This window comes from Heteronotia binoei, chromosome 5 (genome assembly GCF_032191835.1).
Source record: "Heteronotia binoei isolate CCM8104 ecotype False Entrance Well chromosome 5, APGP_CSIRO_Hbin_v1, whole genome shotgun sequence".
In the NCBI taxonomy this organism is placed as follows: Eukaryota; Metazoa; Chordata; class Lepidosauria; order Squamata; family Gekkonidae; genus Heteronotia; species Heteronotia binoei.
The window spans coordinates 167,041,818-167,069,074 of NC_083227.1; the positions used below are offsets into that span (position 1 = coordinate 167,041,818).

The 27,257-nt window shown below is 47.0% G+C and overlaps 2 protein-coding genes across 2 annotated transcripts in view; one reads left to right on the forward strand and one right to left on the reverse strand.

The window, feature by feature from the left end:
- Window positions 1–3,216, forward strand: part of HOOK2 (hook microtubule tethering protein 2) — a 35,944-nt gene extending 32,728 nt beyond the window's left edge. Inside the window, exons 22-23 of the mRNA XM_060240671.1 lie at window positions 303–374; window positions 1,957–3,216. Of these exons, the coding sequence (XP_060096654.1) occupies window positions 303–374; window positions 1,957–2,130 (246 nt within the window). The 3' untranslated portion in view covers window positions 2,131–3,216. The remainder of the gene's footprint in view (window positions 1–302; window positions 375–1,956) is intronic.
- Window positions 3,217–6,306: 3,090 nt separating this feature from the next.
- On the reverse strand, window positions 6,307–25,805 carry BEST2 (bestrophin 2). The gene is made up of 9 exons (XM_060240655.1): window positions 25,590–25,805; window positions 21,155–21,249; window positions 19,975–20,208; window positions 14,129–14,283; window positions 13,664–13,741; window positions 10,453–10,605; window positions 10,189–10,269; window positions 9,873–10,027; window positions 6,307–6,975 (listed from the first exon to the last, which is right to left on the reverse strand). The coding sequence occupies exons 1-9, from the start codon at window positions 25,739–25,741 to the stop codon at window positions 6,384–6,386; spliced, it is 1,695 nt and encodes a 564-aa protein (XP_060096638.1). The 5' UTR covers window positions 25,742–25,805; the 3' UTR covers window positions 6,307–6,383.
- Between the last annotated feature and the right edge of the window lie 1,452 nt (window positions 25,806–27,257).

Consider the following 27,257-nt stretch of genomic DNA (forward strand, 5'->3'; position numbering starts at 1 on the left):
TCATCCGGACTTTGGCTTGCCTGTCTCAGTCGGCTTCTTGGTAGTCCTGTCTGTGGACTCCATCTTGCTTTCACTTGAGATTGGACAGTGAACCTCAGGGTTTGTATATACGTGCAACACAAGGGAAGAGGCAAACCCATCCTGCCTTTTTGTTCCTCCCCTCACTTCGGCCAGCCTTGAGATGATGGATGCATTTTGGAATAGGGATGTGGCATCAGACTTGTGGTTCCCATAGGCCTCACCAGTCTTACCCCATTGGCAGTTTGGCCTGCACTAACCTTTCTTTCTTTCTGTCTCACTAGACTGATTTTGAGAAGACAAAATCTCGACAGGAACAAGAAGAAAAGCTCATAATTTCTGCCTGGTATAACATGGTGAGTTTACCGTAAGCATGAGGGGTTTAGCAAGAGGAAAGTTGTAACCCCTTACCCAGATTATCCGGAGGTATGGGCTGGGGTGTCATCAATATGCAGATGACATCCAGCTCTATCTGCTGACGGATGGCCGCCCAGACTCTGCCCCGGAGGAACTGGGTAGGGCATTGCAAGCTTTGGCTGGTTGGTTACAACAGAGCTGGCTGAAATTGAATCCATCGAAGACGGAAGTCCTGAGCCTAGGTTCCAAGGGGCTGGGATCAGAGATCTTGCACCCTACAACCTGGCCACAGTGACCCATGCAGTGGTCACTTCCAGGCTAGATAATTGTAACTCTCTCTATGTGGGGCTGCCCTTGACCTTCCTCCGGAAAGTCCAGCTGGTGCAGAACGTTGCTGCACGGGTGTTGACATCGTCGCCTGTACGGGCACAAATCCATCCTGTGCTGCAGGAACTGCAGTGGTTACCTATTGAGTACCGGAATGAGTTCAAGGTGCTGGTACTTACCTTTAAATCCCTATACGGCCGCCCAGCATACCTTCGGGACCGCCTCTTCCTGTATGAGCCCCGTAGGTCCTTACAATCAGCGACCCAACAACTTTTGGTAATACCTGGCCCCAGAGATGTCCATCTGGCCTCAACGAGGGCCAGGGCCTTTTCAGCCCTGGCCCCTGCCTGGTGGAATGAGCTCCCCTTGGAGATCCGGGCCCTGCGGGATCTGCTTCAATTCTGCAGGGCCTGTAAAACAGAGCTCTTTCGCCAGGCTCTCAGCTGAGGCAGTGGACGTCACTTATTACCGGTCTCCTCCCTTCATTCCATCCCAGTGCTGTAGGACCTGCTGGACCTGGGCAATAGGTCATGTTTGTGAGGCGGAATTTGCCATTTTAGTCTCTACTGTTGCTCTGTAATTTTAGATTTTATATATTTTAAATTGCGTTTTTTAACTGTTGATTGTTTTTTATGATGTAACTCACCCTGAACCTGTTCTATAGGAAGGGTGGGCTAAAAACCAAATAAATAAATAAACCTGGCATACCGCTGTGCCATAGAGATGGCAGCAAACGGTTGTCGGAATTATACACACCGGCAGTGGAGCACTGCACATTTGGGATCAGACATGAGGTGCAGAATCCCACATAGTGAGAAGCCTTATCTTCTAGGACACGTTTCTGTCAGATATGGTTGAGATGCAGTGCTTGGAACCACACAGGCTTTGCCAAATGAAACCACTGAAGCCCAAAATGAGGCTTTGCTGGACTTTCCATTGTTGGTAAAGAGAGTGTGCGCATCTTGTTCTTTTCCCGGCAGGTAGCAGGAAGTGCAAAGCCGTTAAGCAGATGGTAACGTCATTGCAAACTCACACTGCTGTACACTGTTATAGATGCAGAGAATGTGGCAGACATGTTAAAGTAATTTTTTTTGTCGTTGGCTACTTTTTAAAGGCAGCATTTAGAATCTTTTGGCATGGAGTGCATGCCATCCTGGCCAGAGCGCTGTCACAGAGGAGGAGTGAAAGATCCCAGGCAGGAGTCTATTTGCACAATGCGAAAAGCTCTGAAATATGGTTTGCCTCCCACTGCAGGGCCTGGCATTGCACCAGCGAGCCACAGAGGAGCGGTCGCCCACCTCTACAGCTGTCCAGTCCTTCTTGGCCCAGCAAAGATTGGCTACCAATGCTCGACGAAGCCACCTGAGCAGGGCTCAGCCCTTGCTGCTCCGATACACTGGCCCCGACAAGGCTTCTCAATTGCCCTGATCTAGCTAAGCTGTCCCGTGACTCTGAGCGAATGTTTGTTTTGGACTCAGTGTCCAAAGTGGGTATAACCTGTGTCTCATGCAATAGCATCTCCTTGGGGGAAAGTTAAGCATCCATTTTCCTGCTGGAATTAATTCTCTGCTGCTTAAAATTCCTCTTATGCCAAGCCATGGTCTTTTGGGGTGTCCACTGACGAGTCATGGACAGCAGTGACCGACACTTCCCTAGTGGATTCAAACCTGCCTACTCCCTTTCCCACCAGAGTTTGGGTCTCTGGAGGGGGGGCGGAGCCAGTGCCCTAATTGATGGGAAGCAAAGCACCTTTTCACTGCCCGTCCTTACCTGTCTCTCCTCAAGTTCTGATTCATAGATGACTTGTGTATCTTAATATTTTAAAGCACTCCTTCCCCGAGTACCTCATCTTTGTCTGGGCCATCCAAGGTTGTCCTTGACTGTTGCAGTCCCCCCCCCACCCCCGCCAACTTCGATGGAATGTGTAAAGGTTCCTCCAAGTGTTATTAGGGTGTAGATTCCAGTCCCATGTGCAGCTTTGAAGGCAGCACCTCCCTCTTTTCCCTTCCCATTTTTTCCCTCCAGCCCCTGCAGTGTCTGAGCCACATCTGCCAGACGTTTGTCTTGGTGGCTGACAGCTCCCTTCCAAGAAGGGACTGGGCCTTGGAAAACCAACCAACACTGAATGATAAGAGCCTGCAGTCCTGTCCATTAATAGCTTGTGTGTATTTGGTCTTCCCAGTAATATTTTGAATATTTTTCCCCCCCTTTTTCCAAGTGTGTCTGTTTTTCCAATTAGTATGTATCCCCTTTTTGGATTATGTTTCCATTCTGGTGAGAACTGTTGAGATGCAGTATTCTTTTTAAACCTGTTCTTTAGAAGTTTTGATTTTTTTTTTTTAGTAAAAAAAAAAAATCGTAGTTTTAATGCTGTAAATTATACGTTTTGTAAAGCTATCTTACCAGTCCGAGCAGACATCTCTTTATTTTTCTATGGGATAGACACCTGGTTTACAATTATATGAGGGGAAAGTCTAGAATCTTTACACTACAAATAAAAACATTAACATCTTTCCTGTAGTTTCTGATTTCTGTAGCAGGGTCAAGTGCTGTTTTGGGTAATGCTCTTGCTCAAGAAGGGTGAGGCCTAGAAATTCTTTCGCCTGGTTTTCAGTGCTGTTGGTGAAAAGTTGCAGTTACTTGTAGTTCTTAAAGTAATGGGCTTGGGCCTCAAAAGGTGCTGAGTGAAGAAATGAATACAATTGTGGGGAATTAATATGGAGAGGATATGCTTGCTTTCAAATAGGCTTTATCCGGACAAACAGAATTTCTGGCACTCCTATTAATGTGTGAAAAATTAAGCTGAAAACAATAACTCCCTTGAGAAAAACTGAAGCATACAAGAGAGAGTGGCCAAAAAAATACAACACTGTCATGTGATGTAATTACTATTATACCTTGATCCCTTTATGTGAAAAACATATAACAAGTTTGTGAGTACTGTAAATATTCTAAAAGTACTTCTTTGAACAACAGAATAACCCTCAAACTCAGTGCATGAGGACACATGGAACCAAGCTTCATCCACACATTTCAAAACAAGCTGAGAAGTCCAAAGGATTTCTCAAACACGCAAAAGGGCACAATGCAAACTCAGTTCATTTCAAAGCTCTCAGTTTTAAAAGAATGTGATGCTTATCCAGATCTGACCGCAAGGGATCACTAGCTAGAATTCAGTTTCACCTAAAGCTGCTTCCGGCAGATCCAATCAACAACCAAAGCCAAAAGTCACTTCATTCAATATTAAGTCATGCAGGGTTGGCTTCTCTCTGTCGCGCGGAGAGAGATCATATACAAGAGGGAACATACCACTTCTCTGATCCACACTGGATGGAACATGTAGATCATTAAGACAAATTGCTTTTACTTTGCAAACCTCAGCAGTAGTGCTGGAGAGCCAGTTTGGTGTAGTGGTGAAGTGTGCGGACTCTTATCTGGGAGAACCGGGTTTGATTCCCCACTCCTCCACTTGCACCTGCTAGCGTGGCCTTGGGTCAGCCAGAGCTCTGGCAGAGGTTGTCCTTGAAAGGGCAGCTGCTGGGAGAGCCCTCTCCAGCCCCACCCACCTCACAGGGTGTCTGTTGTGGGGGAGGAAGGTAAAGGAGATTGTGAGCCGCTCTGAGACTCTTCGGAGTGGAAGGCGGGATATAAATCCAATATCTTCATCTACCTCACAGGGTGTCTGTTGTGGGGGAGGAAGGGGAAGGAGATTGTGAGCCGCTCTGAGACTCTTCGGAGTGGAGGGCGGGATATAAATCCAATATCTTCTTCTGGATGTCATTGGGCGTCAAACTGACAAGACTAGGAAGGGTTCAGAGAAGAGCAGCTCTGATAAGACATACAAGCTCCATAGGAAACCGTATTGCACAGGAACAGTACTGGCATGGAGAGGTTAAAGGAGACTTGACTAAAATAGCTTCTATTCCCCATGTGTCTGTGGCATTGTGACTTCCCTTCAACCAGTAATTTTTAATATAGTTGCAATTGACATGTTCTCGCAGCAGGTGGCAGCATTCATCTAAATTAGACAAGAATGGCCCTCTATAGTTGTATGGTGAGTGCTAGGGATGGGCATGAACTGGGAAAATGGAGGCCCATTGGTGGTTCAAGGTTTTCAAGAACCCCGAACCACAAGCCTCCAATCAACTCCATGGGATGAACCAGTTCATGGTTCGTCCAGCTCAGGAGTTCAGCACCCCTGTCCCAAGTGAGCCCTGAAGACATTTAAATGCCTTCAGAGCCGGCCTGCCTGAGCTCCTAGAGCAAGCTCTGAAGGCTTTTATAGGCCTTATATGGGCAGGCTCCACCTGGGGGTTGAGCCCATCTGACTGAGCTCCAAGAGGGAGCTCTGAAGACCTTTTGAGTTCACTTTCAGAGCTCTGTTGGGCTGGCCTGACCCAGAGATGGATTCCAAAGGCACAGCAGCCCCACCCAGAAGTAAGCTCTGATGGCATTTAAATGCCTTCAGAGACACCTGCACCTCCATGGAGGTTTGGAGAGGGTTTGTGGGAGGCACGTCCTTTGCGGAAGGCACTTGATTTGGTTTGTGCCCATGCCTAGAGAGCGGCTTCCCTTGTGTCTGCAAGTCTGGTTAAGTACTACCTCATCAGATACTAAGTCTAAAATCTTTATTTGTTTTAACGCTGACATAAAGCTATTATTTTACTTGCATAGTAATAAACTGTACAATAACTAGTTTCTGTGTCTGGAAGAGATGGCTACCTAAAAGTAATGCAGCTGTTACAATATGTAACTACATTCTGTTGCTGATTGGGAACAAAAAGAAACACCGGTTTCTGCCTTTATGAACAACTGTGCCTAAAAACAAGCCCGGCAGAACCATTTTAATAGACTTTTCATTATGTAGTGTAATGAAGATGAGGGAAGAGACTGTAGACAGAAGGCAGCGGAAAAGGACTTCCCCCCCCCTTTCCTATAACGTATGTCTGAAGCTAGTGGAATGGAACTGTCAGCGCATGGAAGGAGGTTGGGCTCTCAAAAAGCTGATACCGCAAAAATCTTGTTAGTCTCAAAGGTGGTACTTAAATCTCGGTCTTTATAAACTGCAATTGAATCTCGCCTGGACTTCTGAATTAAAACAGCATTGTATTGGCACATAGTCCCTTGAGGCATTAGGGAAAAAATCCATTTTAAATCAATGAAAGTGTTAAACGCATCCACAGAGAAAGATGGGGGTGGGGGTTTCCGGAGTCAGTGCCGTTCTTTCTCTTCCCTCTCCCCACCATCTCATTACTGGACAAAAGGAAAAATTAAGAAGCAATGACCAGCCCTGCATAGGCCTGGGACAGAATGGAAACTGCAAGAGCAGCCCTTCTGACCACTTCAGGACTTGCAGGTGTAAAGTGGTCTTCGTTGCTGGAAAGAGGAAAAATCAGGTTACTATGCTGCGTCTCATGCTGTTGGCCTATGCCACAATATGCCAGTAGAGATAGGTGCCCAGTGCAGGTGGCTTTTTTTACAAGCATCTTTGGCTTTCCTTTGAGATATTTTGGCACTGGTCAGAAATTAAAATTTCATTGCACTTTCAGCTGCTAAGGGGGCTCAGTCTAACTGCACTGGTCCCCTGGATGTTGATGGCTCTGAACTCGGTGGTACCATAATTATATCGGACAGCCCTTGATAATAGCATCGGTCAGATCTGTTGAGACTGAAGTATTAAATCATGCCACATTTTCCTCTTCGATGGGACTCTGTAGCCAGGGAGGGTAGCTGGCTGAGGGAAGGCTTTTGCTGGGGATCTCCTTTGGGATGTGAAAGAAGGCAGTATCCGAAGGGCCATGGTCTGGGAGAGGCTGAGAAGAAGCACCAGCTGGAACAGATGTATCCAGAAGGGAGAGTGCCTCTTGGCTGTGAGCCTTTGTGTGACTCAGCAAGCTGTGAGTTGGGTCATTCAGCCTGTCATTGTGGGCCTCAGGGAGGTCATCCTGCATGTCTGTGGGTGGATCAGCGGCATCAGGGCCAGGCTCCCCATCTCCCTCAAAGTGGACACTGTTGACAGGCAGAGACTGCCCTGGAGGCCCACAGCTGCAGTCCATGGTCTGTGTGTCCTGACAGAGGCAGCTGTAGGTTGTGGATGTTTCAGAGACGCAGCTGTTCTTGCGCCTCAACAAAGACAGTCGGCGTCCAAAGCCACTAGGTGCAGGGGCTGTGGAAAGGAAGCGGTTCAGGAGGTGAGCAGGTACATGGCGGCTGTGGTCAAGGCCCTCGGGAATCTCCTTTAGTGGCTGGAACTGCATATCTTCCTTGGCCAGGCTGTAAACCAAGAAGAGATATTAAAGAGAGCCAGCTCAGCTGCTCCAGTTTGCAGTAAGAAGGCAGGTGTGCTTAAACATGCTGTAGTATAACAGTTACCCTAGCTGGTGAACCAAGTTGATGTGTTCTCAAGCCGCTATCATGCAAGAAGACGTGACTCCTATCTCAGACACAGTGTGAGGGAAATGCCAGCTGCTCTTACTCTGAATGGTAACTGCCCCAATGCCTTCCTTCTTTCTCTGTCTACTACACAAAGCCATGAAAATGTATTCCTTTTCTGTTCCCCATAGCCATGCTGACTAAACTCCTTCATATTCAGAAGTAGTAAACCTTTGAATACCAGTGCTGAGGCAACATCAGGGGAAGGCCTCAACCTCTGGTTGACCACTGAGTGAGACAGGATGCTGGACTAGATGGGCTGCTGGTCTGATCCAGCAGGACAGCTCTTAGGGTACATAAGAACATAAGAGAAGCCATCTTGGATCAAGCCAGTGGCCCATCCAGTCCACCACTCTGTCACATACTGGCCAACAAAAAAAAAAAAAACAAAGTGCCATCAGGAGGTTCACAAGTGGGTCTAGAAGACCTTCCACTTTGCTCTCCCTCCCCACCACCCCCCAAGCACCAAGAATACAGAGCATCACTGCCCCAGACAGTTCCAATAATATACTGTGGCTAATAGCCACTGATGGACCTCTGCTCCATATTTTTATCCAATCCCCTCTTGAAGCTGGCTATGCTTGTAGCCGCTGCCACCCCCTGTGGCAGTGAATTCCACATGTTAATCACCCTTTCAGTGAAGAAGTACATTGAAAGCGTCTAGAAACTCAATCTCTTTCTCTTGACCTGAGCACATAGTGACCCAATCAATCTGCCGGTAGTTAAAATCACCTATTATGACACAGTTTTTAGGTTTAGCCACTATCTTTAATCCTTCCATCATATTACAATCATCCTCTATCTTTTGATTTGGTGGGCAATAACAAACTCCCATAGTTAAATTTCCTTTTGGGCCCTCTATTTCAACCCAAAGCATTTCTAGAAGGGAATCTAATTCTCTGACCTCAGTCTTACTGGACCGTATACCCTGTCTGACATACAGAGCCACCCCACCTCCAACCCTTCCCTCCTTATCCTTCTGATATAATTTATATCCAGGAATCACCATGTCCCACTGATTCTCCTCATTCCAAATTTCTGAAATTCCCACAATGTCTATGTTTTTCCCCAACACTAAACATTCCAACTCACCAATTTTACTTCGAACACTTCTAGCATTTGTATACAAACTTCTATAATTTCCCAGGCAAGTTAGGCCTGCAACCTTCCTCCTGCTGCCTCGAGACTTTGGCAGACACTCCATACTGTTTGTTACCATCTTGGTGGACAACTCTGATCCATTACCTAGTAGAAAAATAACAGCTAACCCTTCACCTCTTTGAGATGAGTCCTCCCGAACCAGAGACATTTCATCTCCTGTCGGTTTCCCCCCAAGTTTTAGTTTAAAAACTGCTCTGCCACCTTTTTTATTTTAAGTGCCAGCAGCCTGGTTTCATCTGGGGACAAGTGGAGACCGTCTCTTTTGTACAGCTCCCGCTTGTCTCAGAAAGTATCCCAGTGCCTAACAAACTTAAACCCTTCCTCCCTACACCATCATCTCATCCACACACTGAGACTTCTAATTTGTGCCTGTCTCTCCAGCCCTGCACGTGGAACAGGTAGTACTTCTGAGAAGGCTACCTTGGAGGTCCTGACCTTCAGTCTCCTGGCTAGCAGCCTAAATTTTTCCTGCAGGACCTCACAACTTCATTTCTCCACATCGTTGGTGCCAACATGCACCACAACCACTGGCTCCTCCCCAGCACTGTCTATCAGCCTATCTACAACACGCGTAATGTCCGCTACCATCGCACTAGGCAGGAAAGTCACCGTACAGTCAGTATGCGGTTTTGCCACCCAGCTGTCTACTTGCCTAAGGATCGAACCACCAGCTACCAAGACCCCCCCCCCACTCCCTGCCCAGAGATGGTTCCTTGGCGTGAAAGGATCCCCACTCACCAACTGAAGAAGAGGTCCCTTCTGAGGGCGCATTCCCCTTATCCTCAGCACGGTGCCCTGTTCCCTCTCAACCCTCATGCTCCCTGGCAGCAACGGGGCTGCCATGTTCAGAGTGGGGCTCATCTAATATGTCCCCGAGAGTCTTCTCTGAGTGCCTAACTGACTGTCTCCGCTTCTCCAGGTCAGTCACCTCGTCCTCAAGGGTACAAACTCGTTCCCTGAGTACCAGGAGCTCCTTGCATCGAGCACACACTCAAGACTTCTGTCCTGTGGGCAGATAGTCATACATGTGACACTCAGTGCAAAACACTGGAAAGCCCCACCCCCCTGCTGGCATTCTACCTTCATGATAGCTTTTTTTAAATATATAGTCCTCTTTTAAATCCTGTTTGTTTATGTGGCTCTCCTCCTGGAGAGTCTACTTACCTTACTGGGAACACGAAAATAGGGATCTGGGTTCCTGGTCCTTACAGAGCCCTTTAGCTCTTGCCCTTCGGCTCACGCCTCTGGAAAGGCGTAGCTTAATAATGCAAAGAGGGTGGGGCCTCAGTCTGCCCCAGGAACACAGCCACTCCTAATCAATCAGCAACAATCACCTTCAGCCCACTCAAACCAAACAAACAGAATTTCCCAGCAACCACAAACTCAGAATTTTCAGCAATTACACAGTCACAAAAACTCAGAAATTCTCAGCAACTTCCCCAGCTGTTTAGAAAGTCAAACCTCACCCTTATAGCACTTCTTATCCACTCTCTCTAAGAGCTCTCTGAAACGTGCTCAGCCTCTGGCAAGGTGCAGCTTAATAATGGTAGGTCCTTTTTGTGCCTTCTAGCACTTACGTTATGTCAAAGGTGGATCCCTGGAAGGATGGTTGATGCAGCATGGAAACAGTGGCTGCTGTGTATGGGGCTCGAGGATTTGAGGCATCCCAATACCGATCCTTTTCCAAGAGGGGCAGATCCCCATACATCTCATCCACAGCCATCATGGAGACCTGGGAACAAAAGGAGGACTCCATGAGAGACTCTTAAAAGCAAGAGAGGACAAGGCCAGTGGCTGAGAGCTGAGAACTAGCGAGTTTGTAATTAATGGACAATGGAGATGATCTTTTGCTTACCAGAGCTGCTTTGGCTCTGAGCAGAAGGGTGGACTCACCTGCAAATTCCTGTCAATCAGTAGATTGGTTTCAAAATCATCATCGTCCTCCCCAAAAGGGTTGATGAGTTGCTCAGCCACCTATAAGAGATGCATATTCACAGGAAGGAGGAGACTCGCCTTCTAGGTTATATGTTAAGTCATCCCTCCGCTTGCCTTGTTTGTTGCCACAACAGTGTGATAACAAACATGGCAACCATTCCTGACACCTTTGAATCACCTGATTGGTTTCCCCTGCCCCATCCACGTCTAAAGCTATCATACCTTGAGCCATCCGACATAGAAGAAAAACTGCAGCAAGGTAAAAACAGGGATGTGCAGATCTAGATTGTGTCCTGTATAACCCTTGGCTGGGTCAAGGAACTGCCGCCCAATGAGACAAGCTACAAAGAAGCTGTATACAGCAATAGTGACCACCTGTGGAAGCAGGACAAACAGCAAATAAAACTGAAGAAGATGATATTGAATTTATATCCCGCCCTCCACTCCGAAGAGTCTCAGAGCGGCTCACAATCTCCTTTCCCTTCCTCCCCCACAACAGACACCCTGTGAGGTAGATGAAGATATTGGATTTATATCCCGCCCTCCACTCTGAAGAGTCTCAGAGCGGCTCACAATCTCCTTTCCCTTCCTCCCCCACAACAGACACCCTGTGAGGTAGATGAAGATATTGGATTTATATCCCGCCCTCCACTCTGAAGAGTCTCAGAGTGGCTCACAATCTCCTTTCCCTTCCTCCCCCACAACAGACACCCTGTGAGGTAGATGAAGATATTGGATTTATATCCCGCCCTCCATTCCGAAGAGTCTCAGAGCAGCTCACAATCTCCTTTATCTTCCTCCCCCACAACAGACACCCTGTGAGGTAGATGAAGATATTGGATTTATATCCCACCCTCCACTCCGAAGAGTCTCAGAGCGGCTCACAATCTCCTTTCCCTTCCTCCCCCACAACAGACACCCTGTGAGGTAGATGAAGATATTGGATTTATATCCCGCCCTCCACTCCGAAGAGTCTCAGAGCGGCTCACAATCTCCTTTATCTTCCTCCCCCACAACAGACACCCTGTGAGGTGGGTGGGGCTGAGAGGGCTCTCACAGCAGCTGCCCTTTCAAGGACAACCTCTGCCAGAGCTATGGCTGACCCAAGGCCATGCTAGCAGGTACAAGTGGAGGAGTGGGGAATCAAACCCGGTTCTCCCAGATAAGAGTCCGCACACTTAACCACTACACCAAACTGGCTCTCCAACAGATTGGGGTGACAGCATCCCAGGAGCATTGTTTTCAAGATTTCCCTGCCCTGTGTGGGTTTGGATGAATGCAAGAGTGAGTCAAGATCACGCCATTCATCCTAGCATTTAACACACAATCGGTTTTGTTGTACGTGTAGTTTAGTGTTGCTAAGCAGTAGTGATAGAATGAATTTTAACACTTTTCCAGCCCTTGTTTATATAGAAGAATTCTCTGTTTTGAATTAATGCACAAGATCACATCTTCACGTTCTTGATTAATCTCAAATGGCCAGTGTCCCACATTCCATAGAGAATCACTAATACGATTTAGAAATGCCGCTTCCCAAGTAAATGTGGAAACAGTAGGAACAATTCCAAGTTTTTAATCCAAAGATGATTTGTGTCCGTTAAAGGTAACTAATCTGCAGAAATTGATCAGAAGTATATGATAGCGATCGCGGGCACACAACAACAGAATAGTAATTATTCTGAACAAGCATGCAGCGTAGGGGATTTGAATCTCATCTGTCCCACACAGCACTAAGGCCTGTGCATCGCTATTCCATATGTCATTTCTGGTGTAATGAGCTGAAGCAGACCTAAATCAATGGCTGAGTTTTCCAGAGAAGAATACATTAGCTATAGCTCAGCATGTGGCAACGGCTTCATCATCAATGAGGGAAGGTTCCTGGAGTCTGCCTACTTCACTCTGAAGCCAGTTCTAGCCATGATAAAAGTGATGTGGCTCTGTGAGAGGAAGTGCAACACATGTGGGGGGCACAACTGATGTGTCAGAGGGAATTGTTCAACCCTTTTCCCCGTATATCAATTCTCCTGCATAAGTGTTTCCCAGGTAATTTTAATTTTCTCTCCATGTGGCTCCAAAACCCTTAGCACCTCTCCCACATGTTGATCTTTTCTTACGTGGCCTTTCCACCCTGCCCCTACTTTTATGTGATCTTTTAAAACAGGGGTGTCAAATATGCAGCCTGGGGGCCAAATCAGGCCCCCGGAAGGCTCCTCTCAGGCCCCCAAGCAACTGGCTGTCATCTGCTTCCTTCTCCCTCTCTCTTGCTTCCTTCTGCATAACAGCTTGCTTTGCAAGGCTTGCTCAGTCACACAAGAGCTACAGAGCAAAACCTCTATTTTCTCCATTGGCTGAAGCTCCTCCCTTGGGGAGGAAAGGGGGAGGACAGAGTTTGTTTTTCCAGGCTCTCTCAATCTCACAGCAACGCTACTGAGCCAAGCCTCTCTTCCTTCTGTTGGCTGAGGCTCCTCCCCCCATACTCTGGGGAAGAAAGGAAAGAGCCAGAGCTTCCTTTGCCTAGTTCCCTGGATCTCATGAGATAAATTCAAAGAAAGCACCTTTAAGACTGAGTGCTAACATTTTAAGCTTGTTTCAAGTTTTTTAAAAATATCTTCAATTGCGTTTGTCTGTATGCTTTACAAAGTTTATATCTCTGCTACCTAATCTTAAATAGGTCCACACACGGCCCAGCCCAGCAAGGTCTCACTTATATCAGATCTGGCCCTCATAACAAATGAGTTCGACACCCCTGTTTTAAAACATTGCCTAGATAAACTATCATATAGTTTCAGCCTCTGTAAGCACTAGGACTGCCAATTCCCAGTCGGGGGCAGGGGACCCTGCAATTTGGAAGGCCTCCCCCACTTCAGGGTTATCAAAAGCGGGGTGGGCAGGGGGACTGTCTGCTGGGCAGTCCATTATACCCTATGGAGACCAGTTCCCATAGAGTTTAATGAAGAACCAATGTGTGGGTGTCTGGGGAGGGGCTGTTTTTTTGAGGTAGAGGCACCAGATCCTCAGCATAGCATCTGGTGCCCCCCCCCCCCCGCAAAGCGCTCCCCAAGTTTCAAAAGGTTTGGACTAGGGGGTCCAATTCTATGAGCCCCAAAAGAAGGTGGCCCTATCCATTATTTCCAAAAGGAGGCAAGGCATTGAAAAGGTGTCTGGTCCCTTTAAATGTGATGGCCAGAACTCCCTTTGGAATTAAATTGTGCTTGTCACCCCCTTGCTCCTGGTTCCACCTCCAAAGTCCCCAAGGCATTTCTTGAGTCGAACCCTAGGAAGCACTAGCAGAGAAGAAACACATGAACTCAAACATCGCTTCCAACATATCCACAGGACCCCCAGCCTGGTGGAAAAGAACACACACAAGCTGGAGCTGCTTCACAAGATGTGTGAGACCAGTCACAGATGGGCAGTGAGGTCCTTAACTTGCCTGTGTGTAGACTAGTGGGACGCTGATCCAGTCATAGTGGAAGAGCATGCTGCAGTTGCCTCGGAAAACGTTCAGTTCCTGAACAAAGACAGCAAACATTACTAAACACAAGGCATGGACACATCTGTTGAGCTAAAGGTTTTCCATGTTTCCTCTAATACTCAGTACGCCCTGTAAGGCAGCCTGAGTCAAAGGAAAAGATAGGCCAAAGGAGACAAGGAAGCCACACCCTCATTCAGGACACACCAAACACAACAGGGTAGCTATTCAGGGCAGTGTACATAATTCACCCTTCTTCTTGTTCTCACAACAATACTGAGAAAGGTTTGGTTGAGGGAGAATGACTGATGCAAGGTCAACCAGCAAGCTTCCTGGCAGGAGTATGAACCTGTGTCTCCCAGCCCCTAGTTCAGCATTATAACTGCTAAACCATACAGATTCACATGATGGAGATCCCAGCCTCACCTCCATGAGCAGTTTGAGGGCACTATTATCACGTATGCGGCCCTCTTTGCGTGCCTGTGCTGCTAAGTTTGTGAACCAGACACAAGGGATCCAGTACTTGTTGTAGGAAGAGTTCAGGTTCTCAAATTTCTTGCGCTCTTCCCGTGTCATAAACCCTGGAAAGCAGAGACAAAGAGCAGTTGGGGAGAATGACAAAGACTGCATGACCCTATATCCATTTAGTATGTTCAGTCATGTGTTTTCACAATGTTTATTCGGTTTAGTTTATTGAATAGGAGCTGGGGATAGTTTGGGAGAGTAACATCTCTTTCTCTGCTTACACCAATACCAGCTTTGTTTCTTCTGTATGAGAGCTTAGAATTTTGCTAGTACAGAAAGTTGCAAAATATTGGAAGTTACATTTGAGTTAAATATGTATATTACGTGGGCAGGGATAGAAACTCATGATGCATGATCCAGCAAAAGTTAAGCACTCCCCCCCCCCTCCAACTGATTTCATAACTCCTTTGTTTAAATCAAAAACATTTAATCTAGACTGCATTGTGATCAAGGTAGCTAACTCTTACAGATCTGTGTGTTTCCCCAGTCTCTCGGCTTGGCTTCGCGAACGAAGATTTAAGAAGGGTGCAATAGTCCACGTTTGCTGCAGGCTCGCTGGTGGCTGACAAGACCAATGTGGGACAGGCAGGTCCGGCCACAGCGGCTGCAGGGAAAAGTCTGATTTAGGGTTCCCCAGTCAGTGCAAAGGTTTCATCGTAGTCTTCTCCATATTTCTGAGAGTATCCTTAAGCAACTTATCCGCTATTGTATCTTTGTACTTCCCTTTCTGTATCATGCGTAGTTTTGAAGATCCACTCGCATTCTTCTGCCTTCTTCCCTGGCAGAAGTTTTGTAAGCGTTCGCATTTGATTTCAGTTTCTGCTTCTGCAGCTTTTCATCATTTCTCTGCATCTTTTGCATATATTCTTGCTATATCTTCCCATGTTGTGGAGGGTTCAGGTGTAACTTCTGCTTTTGTTAGAGAGGAAAGCCTTCTGGGTATTACTGCTTTGTTTGATCTGATTGAATATCTGACCACTTGAACATATGAACATATGAAGCTGCCTTATACTGAATCAGAGTATATCATCATCATGGTCCATCAAAGTCAGTATTGCCTTCTCAGACTGGCAGCGGCTCTCCAGGGTCTCAAGCTGAGGTTTTTCACACCTATTCGCCTGGACCCTTTTTTGGAGATGCCAGGGATTGAACCTGGGACCTTCTGCTTCCCAAGCAGATGCTCTACCACTGAGCCACCGTCCCTCACCGTCCCTCTGCATCCCCTTATTTTTGTCTAGGTTCAAGGTGTTGGTTCTAACCTTTAAGGCCATTCACAATAAGGAACAGGCATACCTGTCTCTTTCAATATGCCCCCAATAGAGCATTATGCTCAGGTACTAAAAATCTTCTGCTGGTCCCTGGGCCAAGAGAGATCCATCTGTCCTCAACCAGGGCAAGGGCATTTTTGGCCTCGGCTCCTGTCTGGTGGAACTCTCTGCCAGAGAATATCTGCCCTGCGGGATTTACTACCTTTCTGAAAGATATGTGAGGGAGAGATGTTCTGCCAGGTCTTTGGTTGAGGAGAACGATGGGACATGTAGTCTGGCGCTCTCATCTTCTCCGCTGTCCACAACCTCCTAGGAAGCGTGTGAAAGCTGAAATTTCTGCAATCTTGGAATGGATTGTTTTATTGTTGGTATTTTTATTGTTTATTTTATTGGCAGCTTTAATAATGTATTTATTGTATTTAACTCTGTTGTAAGCTGCCCCGAGTCCTGCTTGCAGGGAAAAGCGGCCTAAAAATGTAATAAATAAATAAATTGAAATAAAGTGAGTTCAGCCAGCTCTGAATCAACCAAGAACAGTTTATTGTAAGAAGAAATAGTCACAAACAGCACAGGCGCTTCACTCATATATACAATCTGGCCATGGTTAACCACGCCCCCCTAGCAGGCAACAGTTACTCCTATTGGCTCACTCCAGAATCCTTCATTTGCATCTCTTTGTTACAAGTTGTTATATGCCTAGCATCCTGATTGGCCAGTTCTTCCAGGCTTCAGGATTTGCAAGGAGTGCCTGTCTCAAGCTCAGGCAACAAGACCCCAGCACAACACAATAAATTACAAAATTCTGCTGCTGTGTTATGTTTGTTGCCCATCATGCTCAGATTCACTGTTTCTATTTGCTGTACTTCATTTTTTTCTCTTTTGGTGTAGCTTTACTGGTGTCCATTTTCTCCATATTGTTTAATTTCTTCCTTTCACCAGTGTGATCACATTGCAGATCATGACCACTTAAAAATTATTTTATTAAATGTATATCCTGCCCTTCCTGCAAGCAGGCTCAGGGCAGGTTCCATCATAAATAAACAATTCAAACACAACATTATTAAAATAATTACATTAAAACATCCAGAGAATTCAGAAACAGTAATTTGTGCTTCAACGGATTCAGTTTCAGCTGACCATTTGGACCCCTAGGACCTAAGGGGAGGTCTAATAGCTAGGAGACATCTGCTGCCTCAACTAAAGGCCTGGGGGAAGACCTGTTTTACAGGTCCTGCAAAACTGAAACAGGTCCCACAAGGCCCTGATCTCCAATGGAAGCTTATTCCACCAGGTGTGGGCCAGGGCCAAAAGGTCCTGGTCCTAGTTGAGGCAAGTCAGATGTCCCTGAGGCCAAGGACCACCAGAAGATGCTAGGCTCCTGATCATAGGGACCTACGGGGCTCATATGGAGAGAGGCAGTCCAGAAGATATACTGGCCCCTGGCCATATAGGGCTTTGAAGGTAAACACCAGCATCTTCAGCACTGTCCCAGGGGCGCATGGTGCCCTAGGCAGACTCCACCCTGCTGGCGCCCTAGGCAACCATCTAGTTTGCCTAGTGGCCAAGCCGGGCCTAAGCATCATTAATTTGATCTGGTACTCAATGAGCAGCCAGTGCAGTTCGTGCAGCACAGGGTGGACCCACGTCTGCATAGACGGAGCCAGCACCTGAGCCGCCATGTTCTACACCAGCTGCAGTTTCCAGAGCTGAGTCAAGGGCAGCCCCATGTAGAGAGAGTTACAATAATCCAACCTGGAAGTGGCCACTGCATGAGTCACTCTGGCCAAGTCATGGGGGGTGAGATATAGGATCAACTGTCAGATCCATCTCAGATGGAAGAAGGCAGACCTGGCAGTGGCGGATACCTGGGCCTCCATAGCCAATGAGGCATCCAGGAACACCCCCAGGCTCTTTACCTCTGGTGCTGGCACCAATGGTGCCCCATCGAAGGCTGGGAGCCTGATTCTTGATCCCAGTCCCCCACAGCCTAAGTACAGGATCTCCATCTTCAATGAATTCAATTTCATTCAGCTCTGTTTCAACCAATCAGTCACAGCTTGTAGTGCTCCACCCAATTCTTCTGGGGCGGAGTCCAAGCAGTGTCCACCAGCAGATAGAGCTGGGTGTCGTCCACATTTTGGTGACAGCCTAGCCCATACCTTCAGATGGGCAAGGGGGCACAGATAGATGTTAAATAACCTTGTGGATAGAATCACTCCCTGCAGCACACCACACTCTAGTGGGTGTTACTGGGATAACTCTCCCTCAAGCACCACCCTTTGCCCCAACCTGCTTGGAGGAAAGAGACCAGCCACCGTCTCTAGGTTGAGGGGTCTGTATCCTTCGCTCCCCAGTGCATAGCCAACATATATGTCTTCTTCTCTGCTGTAAGATTATTCCAGCCAGGTTTGTGCCCATATCACAGTTCAAATGGTGTACCAAGTGCAGCTTTAGTAGGTAGACTGTTTTGTACGTAGGTTGATTGCTTCTCCCCAATACTTGTCAGGTAGCTTTGCCTCAAGGGACATAATCTGGATATTTCAGTGAGAGCGCAGTTCTTTCTTTCTGCTACGCCATTGTTTTCTGGTACGTATAGGGCTGTAAGTTGCTGCTATGTTTCTTGTTCTGACAACTAATTTGTCATCTCGTGTTCCGTGTATTCCCCTCCACTATCAATCTGGATTACTCCTGGCTTTCTTTAGAATCTGATACTAATCACCGGCGTGTGTCTTAAATTTTTCTAGTACTTGACTTTTCTCTTTAATTAGGTAGGTCATGGTGTATTTTGAGTAGTCATTAATAAAAGTTAACATTTATTTCCACTCGGGTGTTTGAGTTTTCATGGGTCTGAATGATTACACAGTAGTGCTGAACAAATTGATCTAAGTATAGAGAAAGTTTTATTCAGGAATTAACATACATGATTGTTGTATATATGATCTGAAAGGTGTATGATGTATGGTGCTCTTGCCTGGCTCATTGGAGCCTGTAGGACTGAGTTTGGGGACTTGGGAACAATGGACAGTAGGAGCCAAATCCCTACTGTCCTGCCCCAATCACAGGCCCCCTGCTGGTTTGCATGGTCCAATAGCATGCTAGCGCAGGAACCTTGAGTTCTGTTGGCCCGCTAGGCAGTCTTAGAGCACAGCCCCATACTATGCTGTGATAATAAAAAGAGCTATGATCATTACCACCTTGCCTCTTCATTGCATTGAACCCACTATATTATAGTGATAATAAAGAGCAGAGATAGATTTCTAGCTACATCACTAGCTGAGAGAGAGAGAGAGAGAGAGAGAGAGAGAGTTGTGAGTTGTGCGACTTCTAAGAAGCAAAATATTGCCCTAAGAATAGCAATCTAGAAACAGACAAGGAATGACACTTATCAATAAGGCTGCCAGTTCTGAATTGGGAAAATACCTGGAGATTTTGGGGATAGAACCTGAGGAGAGCAGGGTTGGAGGACAGGCGAGACCTCAACAGGGTATAATGCCAGTGAGTCCACCCTCCAAAGCCATGTTCTTCAAGGGAACTGATCTCGATAATCTGGAAATCAGTTGTAACAACTGGAGATCTCCAGGTGCCACCTGGAAGCTGATAACCCTCCTTCCCAGGAAAGAAGGTGCTGATCTCACTATCCTGTCAAACTGGCCTTTCTTCTTGCTGTCCCCTGCGGGGTGTTTCTTCTCTTCTTTTTGTATACCAGATATCACTTACTTCAAACATTCCAGGGTCTCGTTTGAATCCAGACCATACTGCATGGAGAGAAGGGGTTTAACAGCCTCCCTGCCCCCACCCCCTGAAAGGACACCAGGGATCTAGTATTTTTTTTCCGTTAGGGAAATCTACATGCAATGATGGGCTACATGTAAGTTTCTCCAGCTGGGCAAACAGCAGCTTCCTAGGGCTGCTGCTGGGAGACAGTATGGGATGGGATGGTGGTGGGGAGGTTAAACTTAATCTCCACACAGCCCTGATTGAAATTGTGTCCACACATGCCTGGGAGTTAAGTTCCAAGCACACCATTCCCAATGCACTTATCAACAGGCCCCTAGGAGACATTGGGACAGGGGCAGGATTTTACTCAAGGATGGTTACAGGTCTCTACTCATTCTTATTCATCTGGCTACTCTTTCCACAAGTGATAGTTAAGTTCTATTTTTGCATTTTCTGCTTCTTTATAATTTGACTGGTGCTACCTGAAGTATACATTCGACTTACAAGCTATTATCATTCACCTGTTCTAACTGCACTTGTTTTACCTGTATTAACAGCATTCATCAGCAAGACATAACCAGATTATAAGGTGTTCTGAGCATCGCTATTAGAAAACAGGTTTTTAAACCTTGCTATCAGAGCAGCCCTAACATTGGGGGGCAAAGGTCTAAAGCTGTCACCTTACCACCTTTCCCACAGCACTCCCATCCCTGTAATGACATTTCTCTTGGTGGGAAGAAAGTTTGTCAGTGAAGCACTCACCTGCCTCCACCACATGGTCAATGGTAGGGAAGCGCTTGAACACAGCAGTGCTGACTGAGCGCAGTATCAGCACTGCTGATAGGCTGCTGTACCGCATGAGCGTCCGCCGATAAAGCCGTCCACGTTCATCAGTGCCATGCACAGCCCCGGAGATGACACACATCAGCCTGTCCGGCATCGGCATGCAGGTGTACTGGCTCCACCACCTGTTCACCACCAGCATCACATAGAAGCCTGAAGGAGCCCAGGAGACAGGGAGGGTTGCAATAAAACTTGGCCCCCTAGCAGCCAAGCGATCTGATCTGAACTAACTTGAGGGCTCACGTTAAAGGCCTGGACTCAGCCCCAGGACCTGTTCTGCCATCTAAAACTCAGTCTTGGAAACACACCCCATAGTAAGAGTGCATCTGAACATTTACAAAGCTCCTTTCCCTTTTCACTGAGGAACCGAAGTCAGTCCCAAAATAGCTGGTGGTCATAGTCAGAAGCTGGTGGTCATAGTCAGAACCTAATACCGCCAGACTAGACTGAGATAGCGTAATAGTTTTTAACCTGATAAATGTATTATGGTTTTATATGTTTTTATGGAATCGATTGTTTTTATGATATTGTAAGCCGCCCTGAGTCCGCTTGCGGAGAGGGCGGGATATAAATATAAAGTAATAAATAAATAAATAAAATAAATACAAGATTAAGAAAACAGATGTTGCTGGATACAGGGCACTATTTTCACACAGTTTTGAGCAGGACTAAGAATAACTCGGTTGGAACAGGAAAGTCCAGCATCCTGCTTCACACAGTAGCCGGCAGCGACATGGGTACAGGACGCTGCTTTCAAATTGCGTTGAGCTCCAGCACCTCTTCCTATACACATGACTAACACATACATTAACCATCCATACTCCACCCAGTTTTCAGACACAGCCCATATTCCCCACCGCCGTGCCCCACCTTGATAGCCTACTATAACTCATATCCTAACCAGAAGCTGTTCTCTGCTTCTACACTTAGAAGGTTGTCCAGCATTGCCTGCCCACCTAGCCCATGCAGCAAGCAAAGAGGGAAATGAGCTCAGATAGTTTCCATTGTCTGCTCTGACAGATGGAGTTGGATGGGGGCACATGCATCAAGGTGGAACCGCTGCTCCTATAAGAAGGGGACCGTTGTTCAAGCATCTCACCCAAAACAAAGGAGACGGGAATGAGATTGGCATAGTTGTCGCAGTAAATGACCAGCTTTTCAAAATACTGTTTCTGATCTTCACGTAAGACAAAGCTGTAGGTGGGAAATAAGAAGGAGACAAGGATTAAGAGGGTGTGTGTGCTTGCAGCAGGCTTCTCACACCCACGTGTACACCCAAGGGCAAGCTTGCGAAGCTCCATCTGGTCACACTCATGCAAGAGAAAAGTCTCATTGAAAGTGTCAAGACAGTGTGCGTTTGCAATAAAAAAGGCCAACGCCATGCTGGGAATTATTAGGAAGGGAATTGAAAACAAATCAGCCAGTATCATAATGCCCCTGTATAAATCGATGGTGCGGTCTCATTTGGAGTACTGTGTGCAGTTCTGGTCGCCGCACCTCAAAAAGGATATTATAGCATTAGAGAAGGTGCAGAGAAGGGCAACTAGAATGATTAAAGGGCTGGAGCACTTTCCCTATGAAGAAAGGTTGAAACGCTTGGGACTCTTTAGCTTGGAGAAACGTCGACTGCGGGGTGACATGATAGAGGTTTACAAGATAATGCATGGAATGGAGAAAGTAGAGAAAGAAGTACTTTTCTCCCTTTCTCACAATACAAGAACTCGTGGGCATTCGATGAAATTGCGGAGCAGACAGGTTAAAACGGATAAAAGGAAGTACTTCTTCACCCAAAGGGTGATTAACATGTGGAATTCACTGCCACAGGAGGTGGTGGCGGCCACAAGTATAGCCACCTTCAAGAGGGGTTTAGATAAAAATATGGAGCACAGGTCCATCAGTGGCTATTAGCCACAGTGTATGTGTGTATATAACATTTTTTGCCACTGTGTGACACAGAGGGTTGGACTTGATAGGCCGTTGGCCTGATCCAACATGGCTTCTCTTATGTTCTTATGTTCTTGCCTGAAGAGCAAGTACAAGCTTTTGAATGGAAACCATGGCTGTCGGGAAACAATCGGATGGACCCGAACATAAATGTTGAGAAGACTTCTCACAGTAGTGTTTTTCAAAACACGAATGCCAGGAGCTAAGGACTCACGTCACCCACATGTGCAAAAATAGGAACATGTACCACATACACTTCTATTGGCAATGAGTGGTGCTCATGGTAATTTGCTGTCCTAGACCTAGAAGCAGGGCCAGCCCTAGACTGTCCAGTACCCTAGGCAAGGCTAACTTCTAGCACCCCCCACACATGGATAACATCACCGAGTCACATGGGGGGGTGCCCAGTTTGGCACCCCCGGAAAGCTAATGCCCTAGGCAATCACCTAGTCTGCCTCGTGTAGGCTTTCCAATCCTCCCGCCCTGGCGGGGGACCCCAGGATTTCCACCCTCTTCCCCCGCTCCCCCAAAAAACGGAAGTGGGTGGAAATGGCGCCGGGGAGCATGGCCAGCCACCGCATAACGGAGCCGGCGAGGCCGCCGTGCCGCGCTGCTGCTGCCCCCTCCCCTCCCACCGCAGCTGCTCCTCCAAGATGAGCCCAGGCTGAGCCCATCTCAGAGGAGCAGCCAAGAGGCGGCAACAGCACAGGGGAGGGCGAGGCAGGCCAGGAGCATGGCGAGCCGCGAATCCGGGCAGTTCTAGGACCCGGACTCGTGGCTCACCATGCCCCCGGCCCGCCTCCACCCCTCCCCTCCGCTTCCACCCCAGAGGCGGAGCGGGCGAGGTGGCAGCGGCGCGGTGGCCTCTTCTCCGCTCGCCGTGGCTGCTCCTCCGAGATGGGCTCAGGCTGAGCCCATCTCGGAGGAGCAGCCACGGCGAGCAGAGAAGAGGCGTCAGCTGCGCAGGGGCGGCTCGCCATTTCCCCCCCTCCCCCTAGCTCCACCCCATTGTCTCCTGGCTCCACCCCCAAAGTCCCCAGATATTTTGGGGGTTGGACTTGGGAACCCTAGCCTCGTGGCACGACCCTGCCTAGAAGCTGATTTGATACTGAGGCTGTTTCCACATGAAGGAGCCATGGCTCATTGGTAGTGCATCTCCTTGGCATGCAGAAGGTCCCCAACATTTCCAATTAAAAAAGCACTGGGAACATGAAAGACCTTCACCTGGAGCCCTGGAGAGCAGTGGCCAGCCTGAGTAGCCAGTAATAACCTTTATAGGCCAATTCAGTATAATTCACAAATGTATTCTCTGGCTTTTGCCGCTGCTGCAAATGCATTTGTAGCAGCAACAGTGTATGCCCATGGTGTCTTTCCATATCCTTTCTCCGACTCCAATTCCTACGTCACTCCCTACATATTGCTAGCAATGAATTAATGACCAATCAAGAAAAAAAAACATTTAAAAGCCCTTTGGTAGTGCAGGGAAAGGAGAATGGCAGCCATAGAGGACTGAGGGATGGGAAACAGCGCTGATGCTAATGGGACTGGGAAAAATTTGCACTTTCCCATCCACATGGCAGCCATTCCACATTACAAAAAATAGTGGCCAAGAAGGAGAAAAGCTAGAACAGGGGTGTCAAACATGCAGCCCGGGGGCTGAATCAGGCCCCCGGAGAGCTCCTATCAGGCTCCTGAGCAACTGGATGTTATCTGCTTCCTTCTCCCTCTCTCTTGCTTCCTTCTGCATGACAGCTTGCTTTGCAAAGCTTGCTCAATTGCACAGGAGCTACAAAGCAAAACCTCTATTTCTCCATTGGCTAAGGCACCTTTCTTCGGGAGGAAGGGAGGGAAGGCAGAGCTTGCTTTGCCAGACTCTCTCAATCGCACAGCAGAATTACTGAGCCAAGCCTCTCTTCCTTCTATTGACTGAAGCTCCTCCCCTTCCTGGGGAAGGAAGAAAAGAGCCAGAGCTTCCTTTGCCCAGTTCCCTGGATCCCATGGGAGAAATACAAAGAAAGCACATTTAAGACCAATGAGTGCTAATGTTTTAAGCATGTTTTAAGTTTTTTTTAAAAAAAATACTTGTCTGTATCCTTTATAAAATTTATATCTCTGCCCCCTAATCTTAAATAGGTGTACACATGGCCTGGCCCGACATGGCCGGGTCCAACCTGACATGGCCCAGCCCAACAAGGCCTCATTTATATCAGATCCGGCCCTCTTAACAAATGAGTTTGACACCCCTGAACTAGAAGGTGCATGAAGGACCGTGATGCCATGTGGAAGCTCTTAAAAATATATATTGCAGTGTGAAACTTAAGCTGGGCCAAAATAGTCAGGTAGCAGAGTGGTAAACCATGTCACATAGCCTGATGCTGAAAAACAGGTGTGGGATGGGGGTAGAATTGGAACTCAAACAGGTAGAACTTTACAGCCCGCATTAAACAGAAAGCCTGAAGATGCTTTCACATGTTACCCCTCATTACCAACACATCTAAATTTCAACAGAGCCAGTTTGGTGTAGTGGTTAAGTGTGCAGACTCTTATCTGGGAGAACCGGTTTTGATTCCCCACTCCTCCACTTGCACCTGCTAGCATGGCCTTGGGTCAGCCAGAGCTCTGGCAGAGGTTGTCCTTGAAAGGGCAGCTGCTGTGAGAGCCCTCTCCAGCCCCACCCACCTCACAGGGTGACTGTTGTGGGGGAGGAAGGTAAAGGAGATTGTGAGCCGCTCTGAGACTCTTCGGAGTGGAGGGCGGGATATAAATCCAATATCTTCATCTACCTCACAGGGTGTCTGTTGTGGGGGAGGAAAGTAAAGGAGATGGTGAGCCGCTCTGAGATTCTTCAGAGTGGAGGGCGGGATATAAATCCAATATCTTCATCTACCTCACAGGGTGTCTGTTGTGGGGGAGGAAGGTAAAGGAGATTGTGAGCTGCTCTGAGACTCTTTGGAGTGGAGGGCAGCATATAAATCCAATATCTTCATCTACCTCACAGGGTGTCTGTTGTGGGGGAGGAAGGTAAAGGAGATTGTGAGCCGCTCTGAGACTCTTTGGAGTGGAGGGCAGCATATAAATCCAATATCTTCATCTACCTCACAGGGTGTCTGTTGTGGGGGAGGAAGGGAAAGGAGATGGTGAGCCGCTCTGAGACTCTTCGGAGTGGAGGGCGGGATATAAATCCAATATCATCATCTTCTTCTTCTTCTTTAACAGCACAATGAAATTGGACCAGGAACTACCATGTAACCAAGCCTTCCGAGGGGTGGGGGAACAGCCCATTCTCTTAGGCTCTGACTGACGGCTGGTTATTTCCAGATCAGTCTGAAACAACGTAATTATAGTTGTTGTCAAAAAAGGGTGGAGATGGGTGGAGATGGCCTGAGGAGTGCCATATTTATACATTTCACACCCTCCCTCCGTTCCACTAGAAATAAACTATCTTGGGAAATCTGCATTGCTCTACGGAGTTGTTTGAAGGGTAACTGGATCGAACAGGGGATGTGCCCACCAGTCTTTGGGCAGTGATGGAATATCTCAGTCAACGTTTGCCACAGATGTGACCATGGCTCTCCAATACATCCACTTACCGATAGGTGACACTGAGTCCCGCATATAAGACAAAGAAGACGAAGAACTCCTTGTAGAGCAGCTTGTAGATGCTTCCTCGCCAGAGCAACAGCAGCTTATAAAAACCACCAAATCGGGCATTGGCCACACGGGCTGTGTACGTCACAGTCATTGCCGAACCCAGAGACTAAGCTGGTCTCCTGCATAGGGAGAAGCAAGGTTAGGTCTCCATGCATCCTATCTGCAGCACCATCTGGCTTTCTGCAAGCTGGTGAAGGGAGTAGCATTAAATTCACTGCAAGCTCACATTTCCCCCAACATCCTTCCTTTGCTCCCTACAGAGCGGGGAAACAAAGAAAGCATCTCCCCCCCACCCCCGCTTCTCTCTGGTGAATACCCTTTTGGGGTGGGTGGGGTGGAACCTCTGCTCTGTTTGGTGGAACCTCTGTTATTGCCAAAACCTTCCTTCTGTTTCTCCAGTGAATGTGAAGACGTCAAAAAACAGCAAAACAATGAGAAAGGGAAAGAAATCCAAAAGGTCCTGGAGGAAGTCTATTCCTGAGTAATCCCTGCTCTGGATAGTGCAAGCTAGCCTGATCTCTTCAGAAGCTAAGTGGGGTCAGCCCTGATTAGTATTCAATTATATATATTTTATTAAAAATTTTAAAAGTGGAAGGGTAAGGGAATACAGAACGGGAAGGGAAAACAGGTAAAAGTAACATGGAAGCATTTATCGTTTTCCTCTGCATCACTAAAATACATAATAGTACTGTTAGTTTTAACAAGTTTCTAGCCTATAGATTATAATGAATAGTTTGCTACTATTCAAACATATCAAAATGAGGAACCCTCAGAAAGGTTCAGGAGCTGCACCCCTGTGAGCTCCCACTGAATCTGAGGCCTGTAGGTAAGTATCATGTTCTGTGATAATAATTTTGGTTGGATCAAAGCTTCAGTTGGTGAAACCTATCTCAGAATTTTAGTATAAATTTTGAGTTTTAACCAAGACCACATCTGGTATAAGGATCTTCTTAATAAATGAGTATTAAAATGTTTGTAAGTGTCTATTTTCTGATACCAAGGGTATGAATGCCTACAAGATCATGCCCTTCTAACATAAGCAATCTCTTATTTTTCAATAACCCCCAGTCTCTCACCCATGATAAGGCACAGGCTTTATAATACAATTGCCAGTCCAGACGTGCAAAATCAGACCTTGCTTTAGAGTCCTGTAATACCTTAAGCATTATTCTTGGCTTCTTATTCTGCCAGATGAATCTAGTAGTTTGTTTAATTCTTGGGGAAACGCTTTAGGTAGTACTACAGAAATGGTTTGAAAGAGAAATACTATCCTTGGCAGTATGTTCGTTTTGATTGCTGCTGTTCTTCCCATTAAAGATATACTTAGATCTTTCCAAGTCTCCAGGTCTTTTTTTTACTTCTTCATTTAGCTTCTCATAATTCTCTTTATACAAGGTGCTAACTTTGTTGGTAAGTCGAATACCTAAACATTTGACCTTCTTCTCATAAACAAATCCTGATTCTTGTTGGAAGCTTTTAATTTGTTCAACAGGCATGTTTTTTGCTGGAAATTTTGTTTTCTGACAATTAATCTTCATTCCCACCACCTCTCCGAACTGTTTAAGGTTCAAAACCAAATGTTTGACAGAGTTGGGGTGCGGTCACAC

Coding starts and splice junctions, on each gene's coding strand:
- BEST2 (XM_060240655.1), bottom strand. CDS start 25,741: ATGACTGTGACGTACACAGCCCGTGTGGCCAATGCCCGATTTGGTGGT. Junction 10,606..13,663: donor TCCCACTAGTCTACACACAG/GCAAGTTAAGGA, acceptor CTGCTTCCACAG/GTGGTCACTATTGCTGTATA. Junction 6,976..9,872: donor GGATCCACCTTTGACATAAC/GTAAGTGCTAGA, acceptor CTTGGTTTACAG/CCTGGCCAAGGAAGATATGC.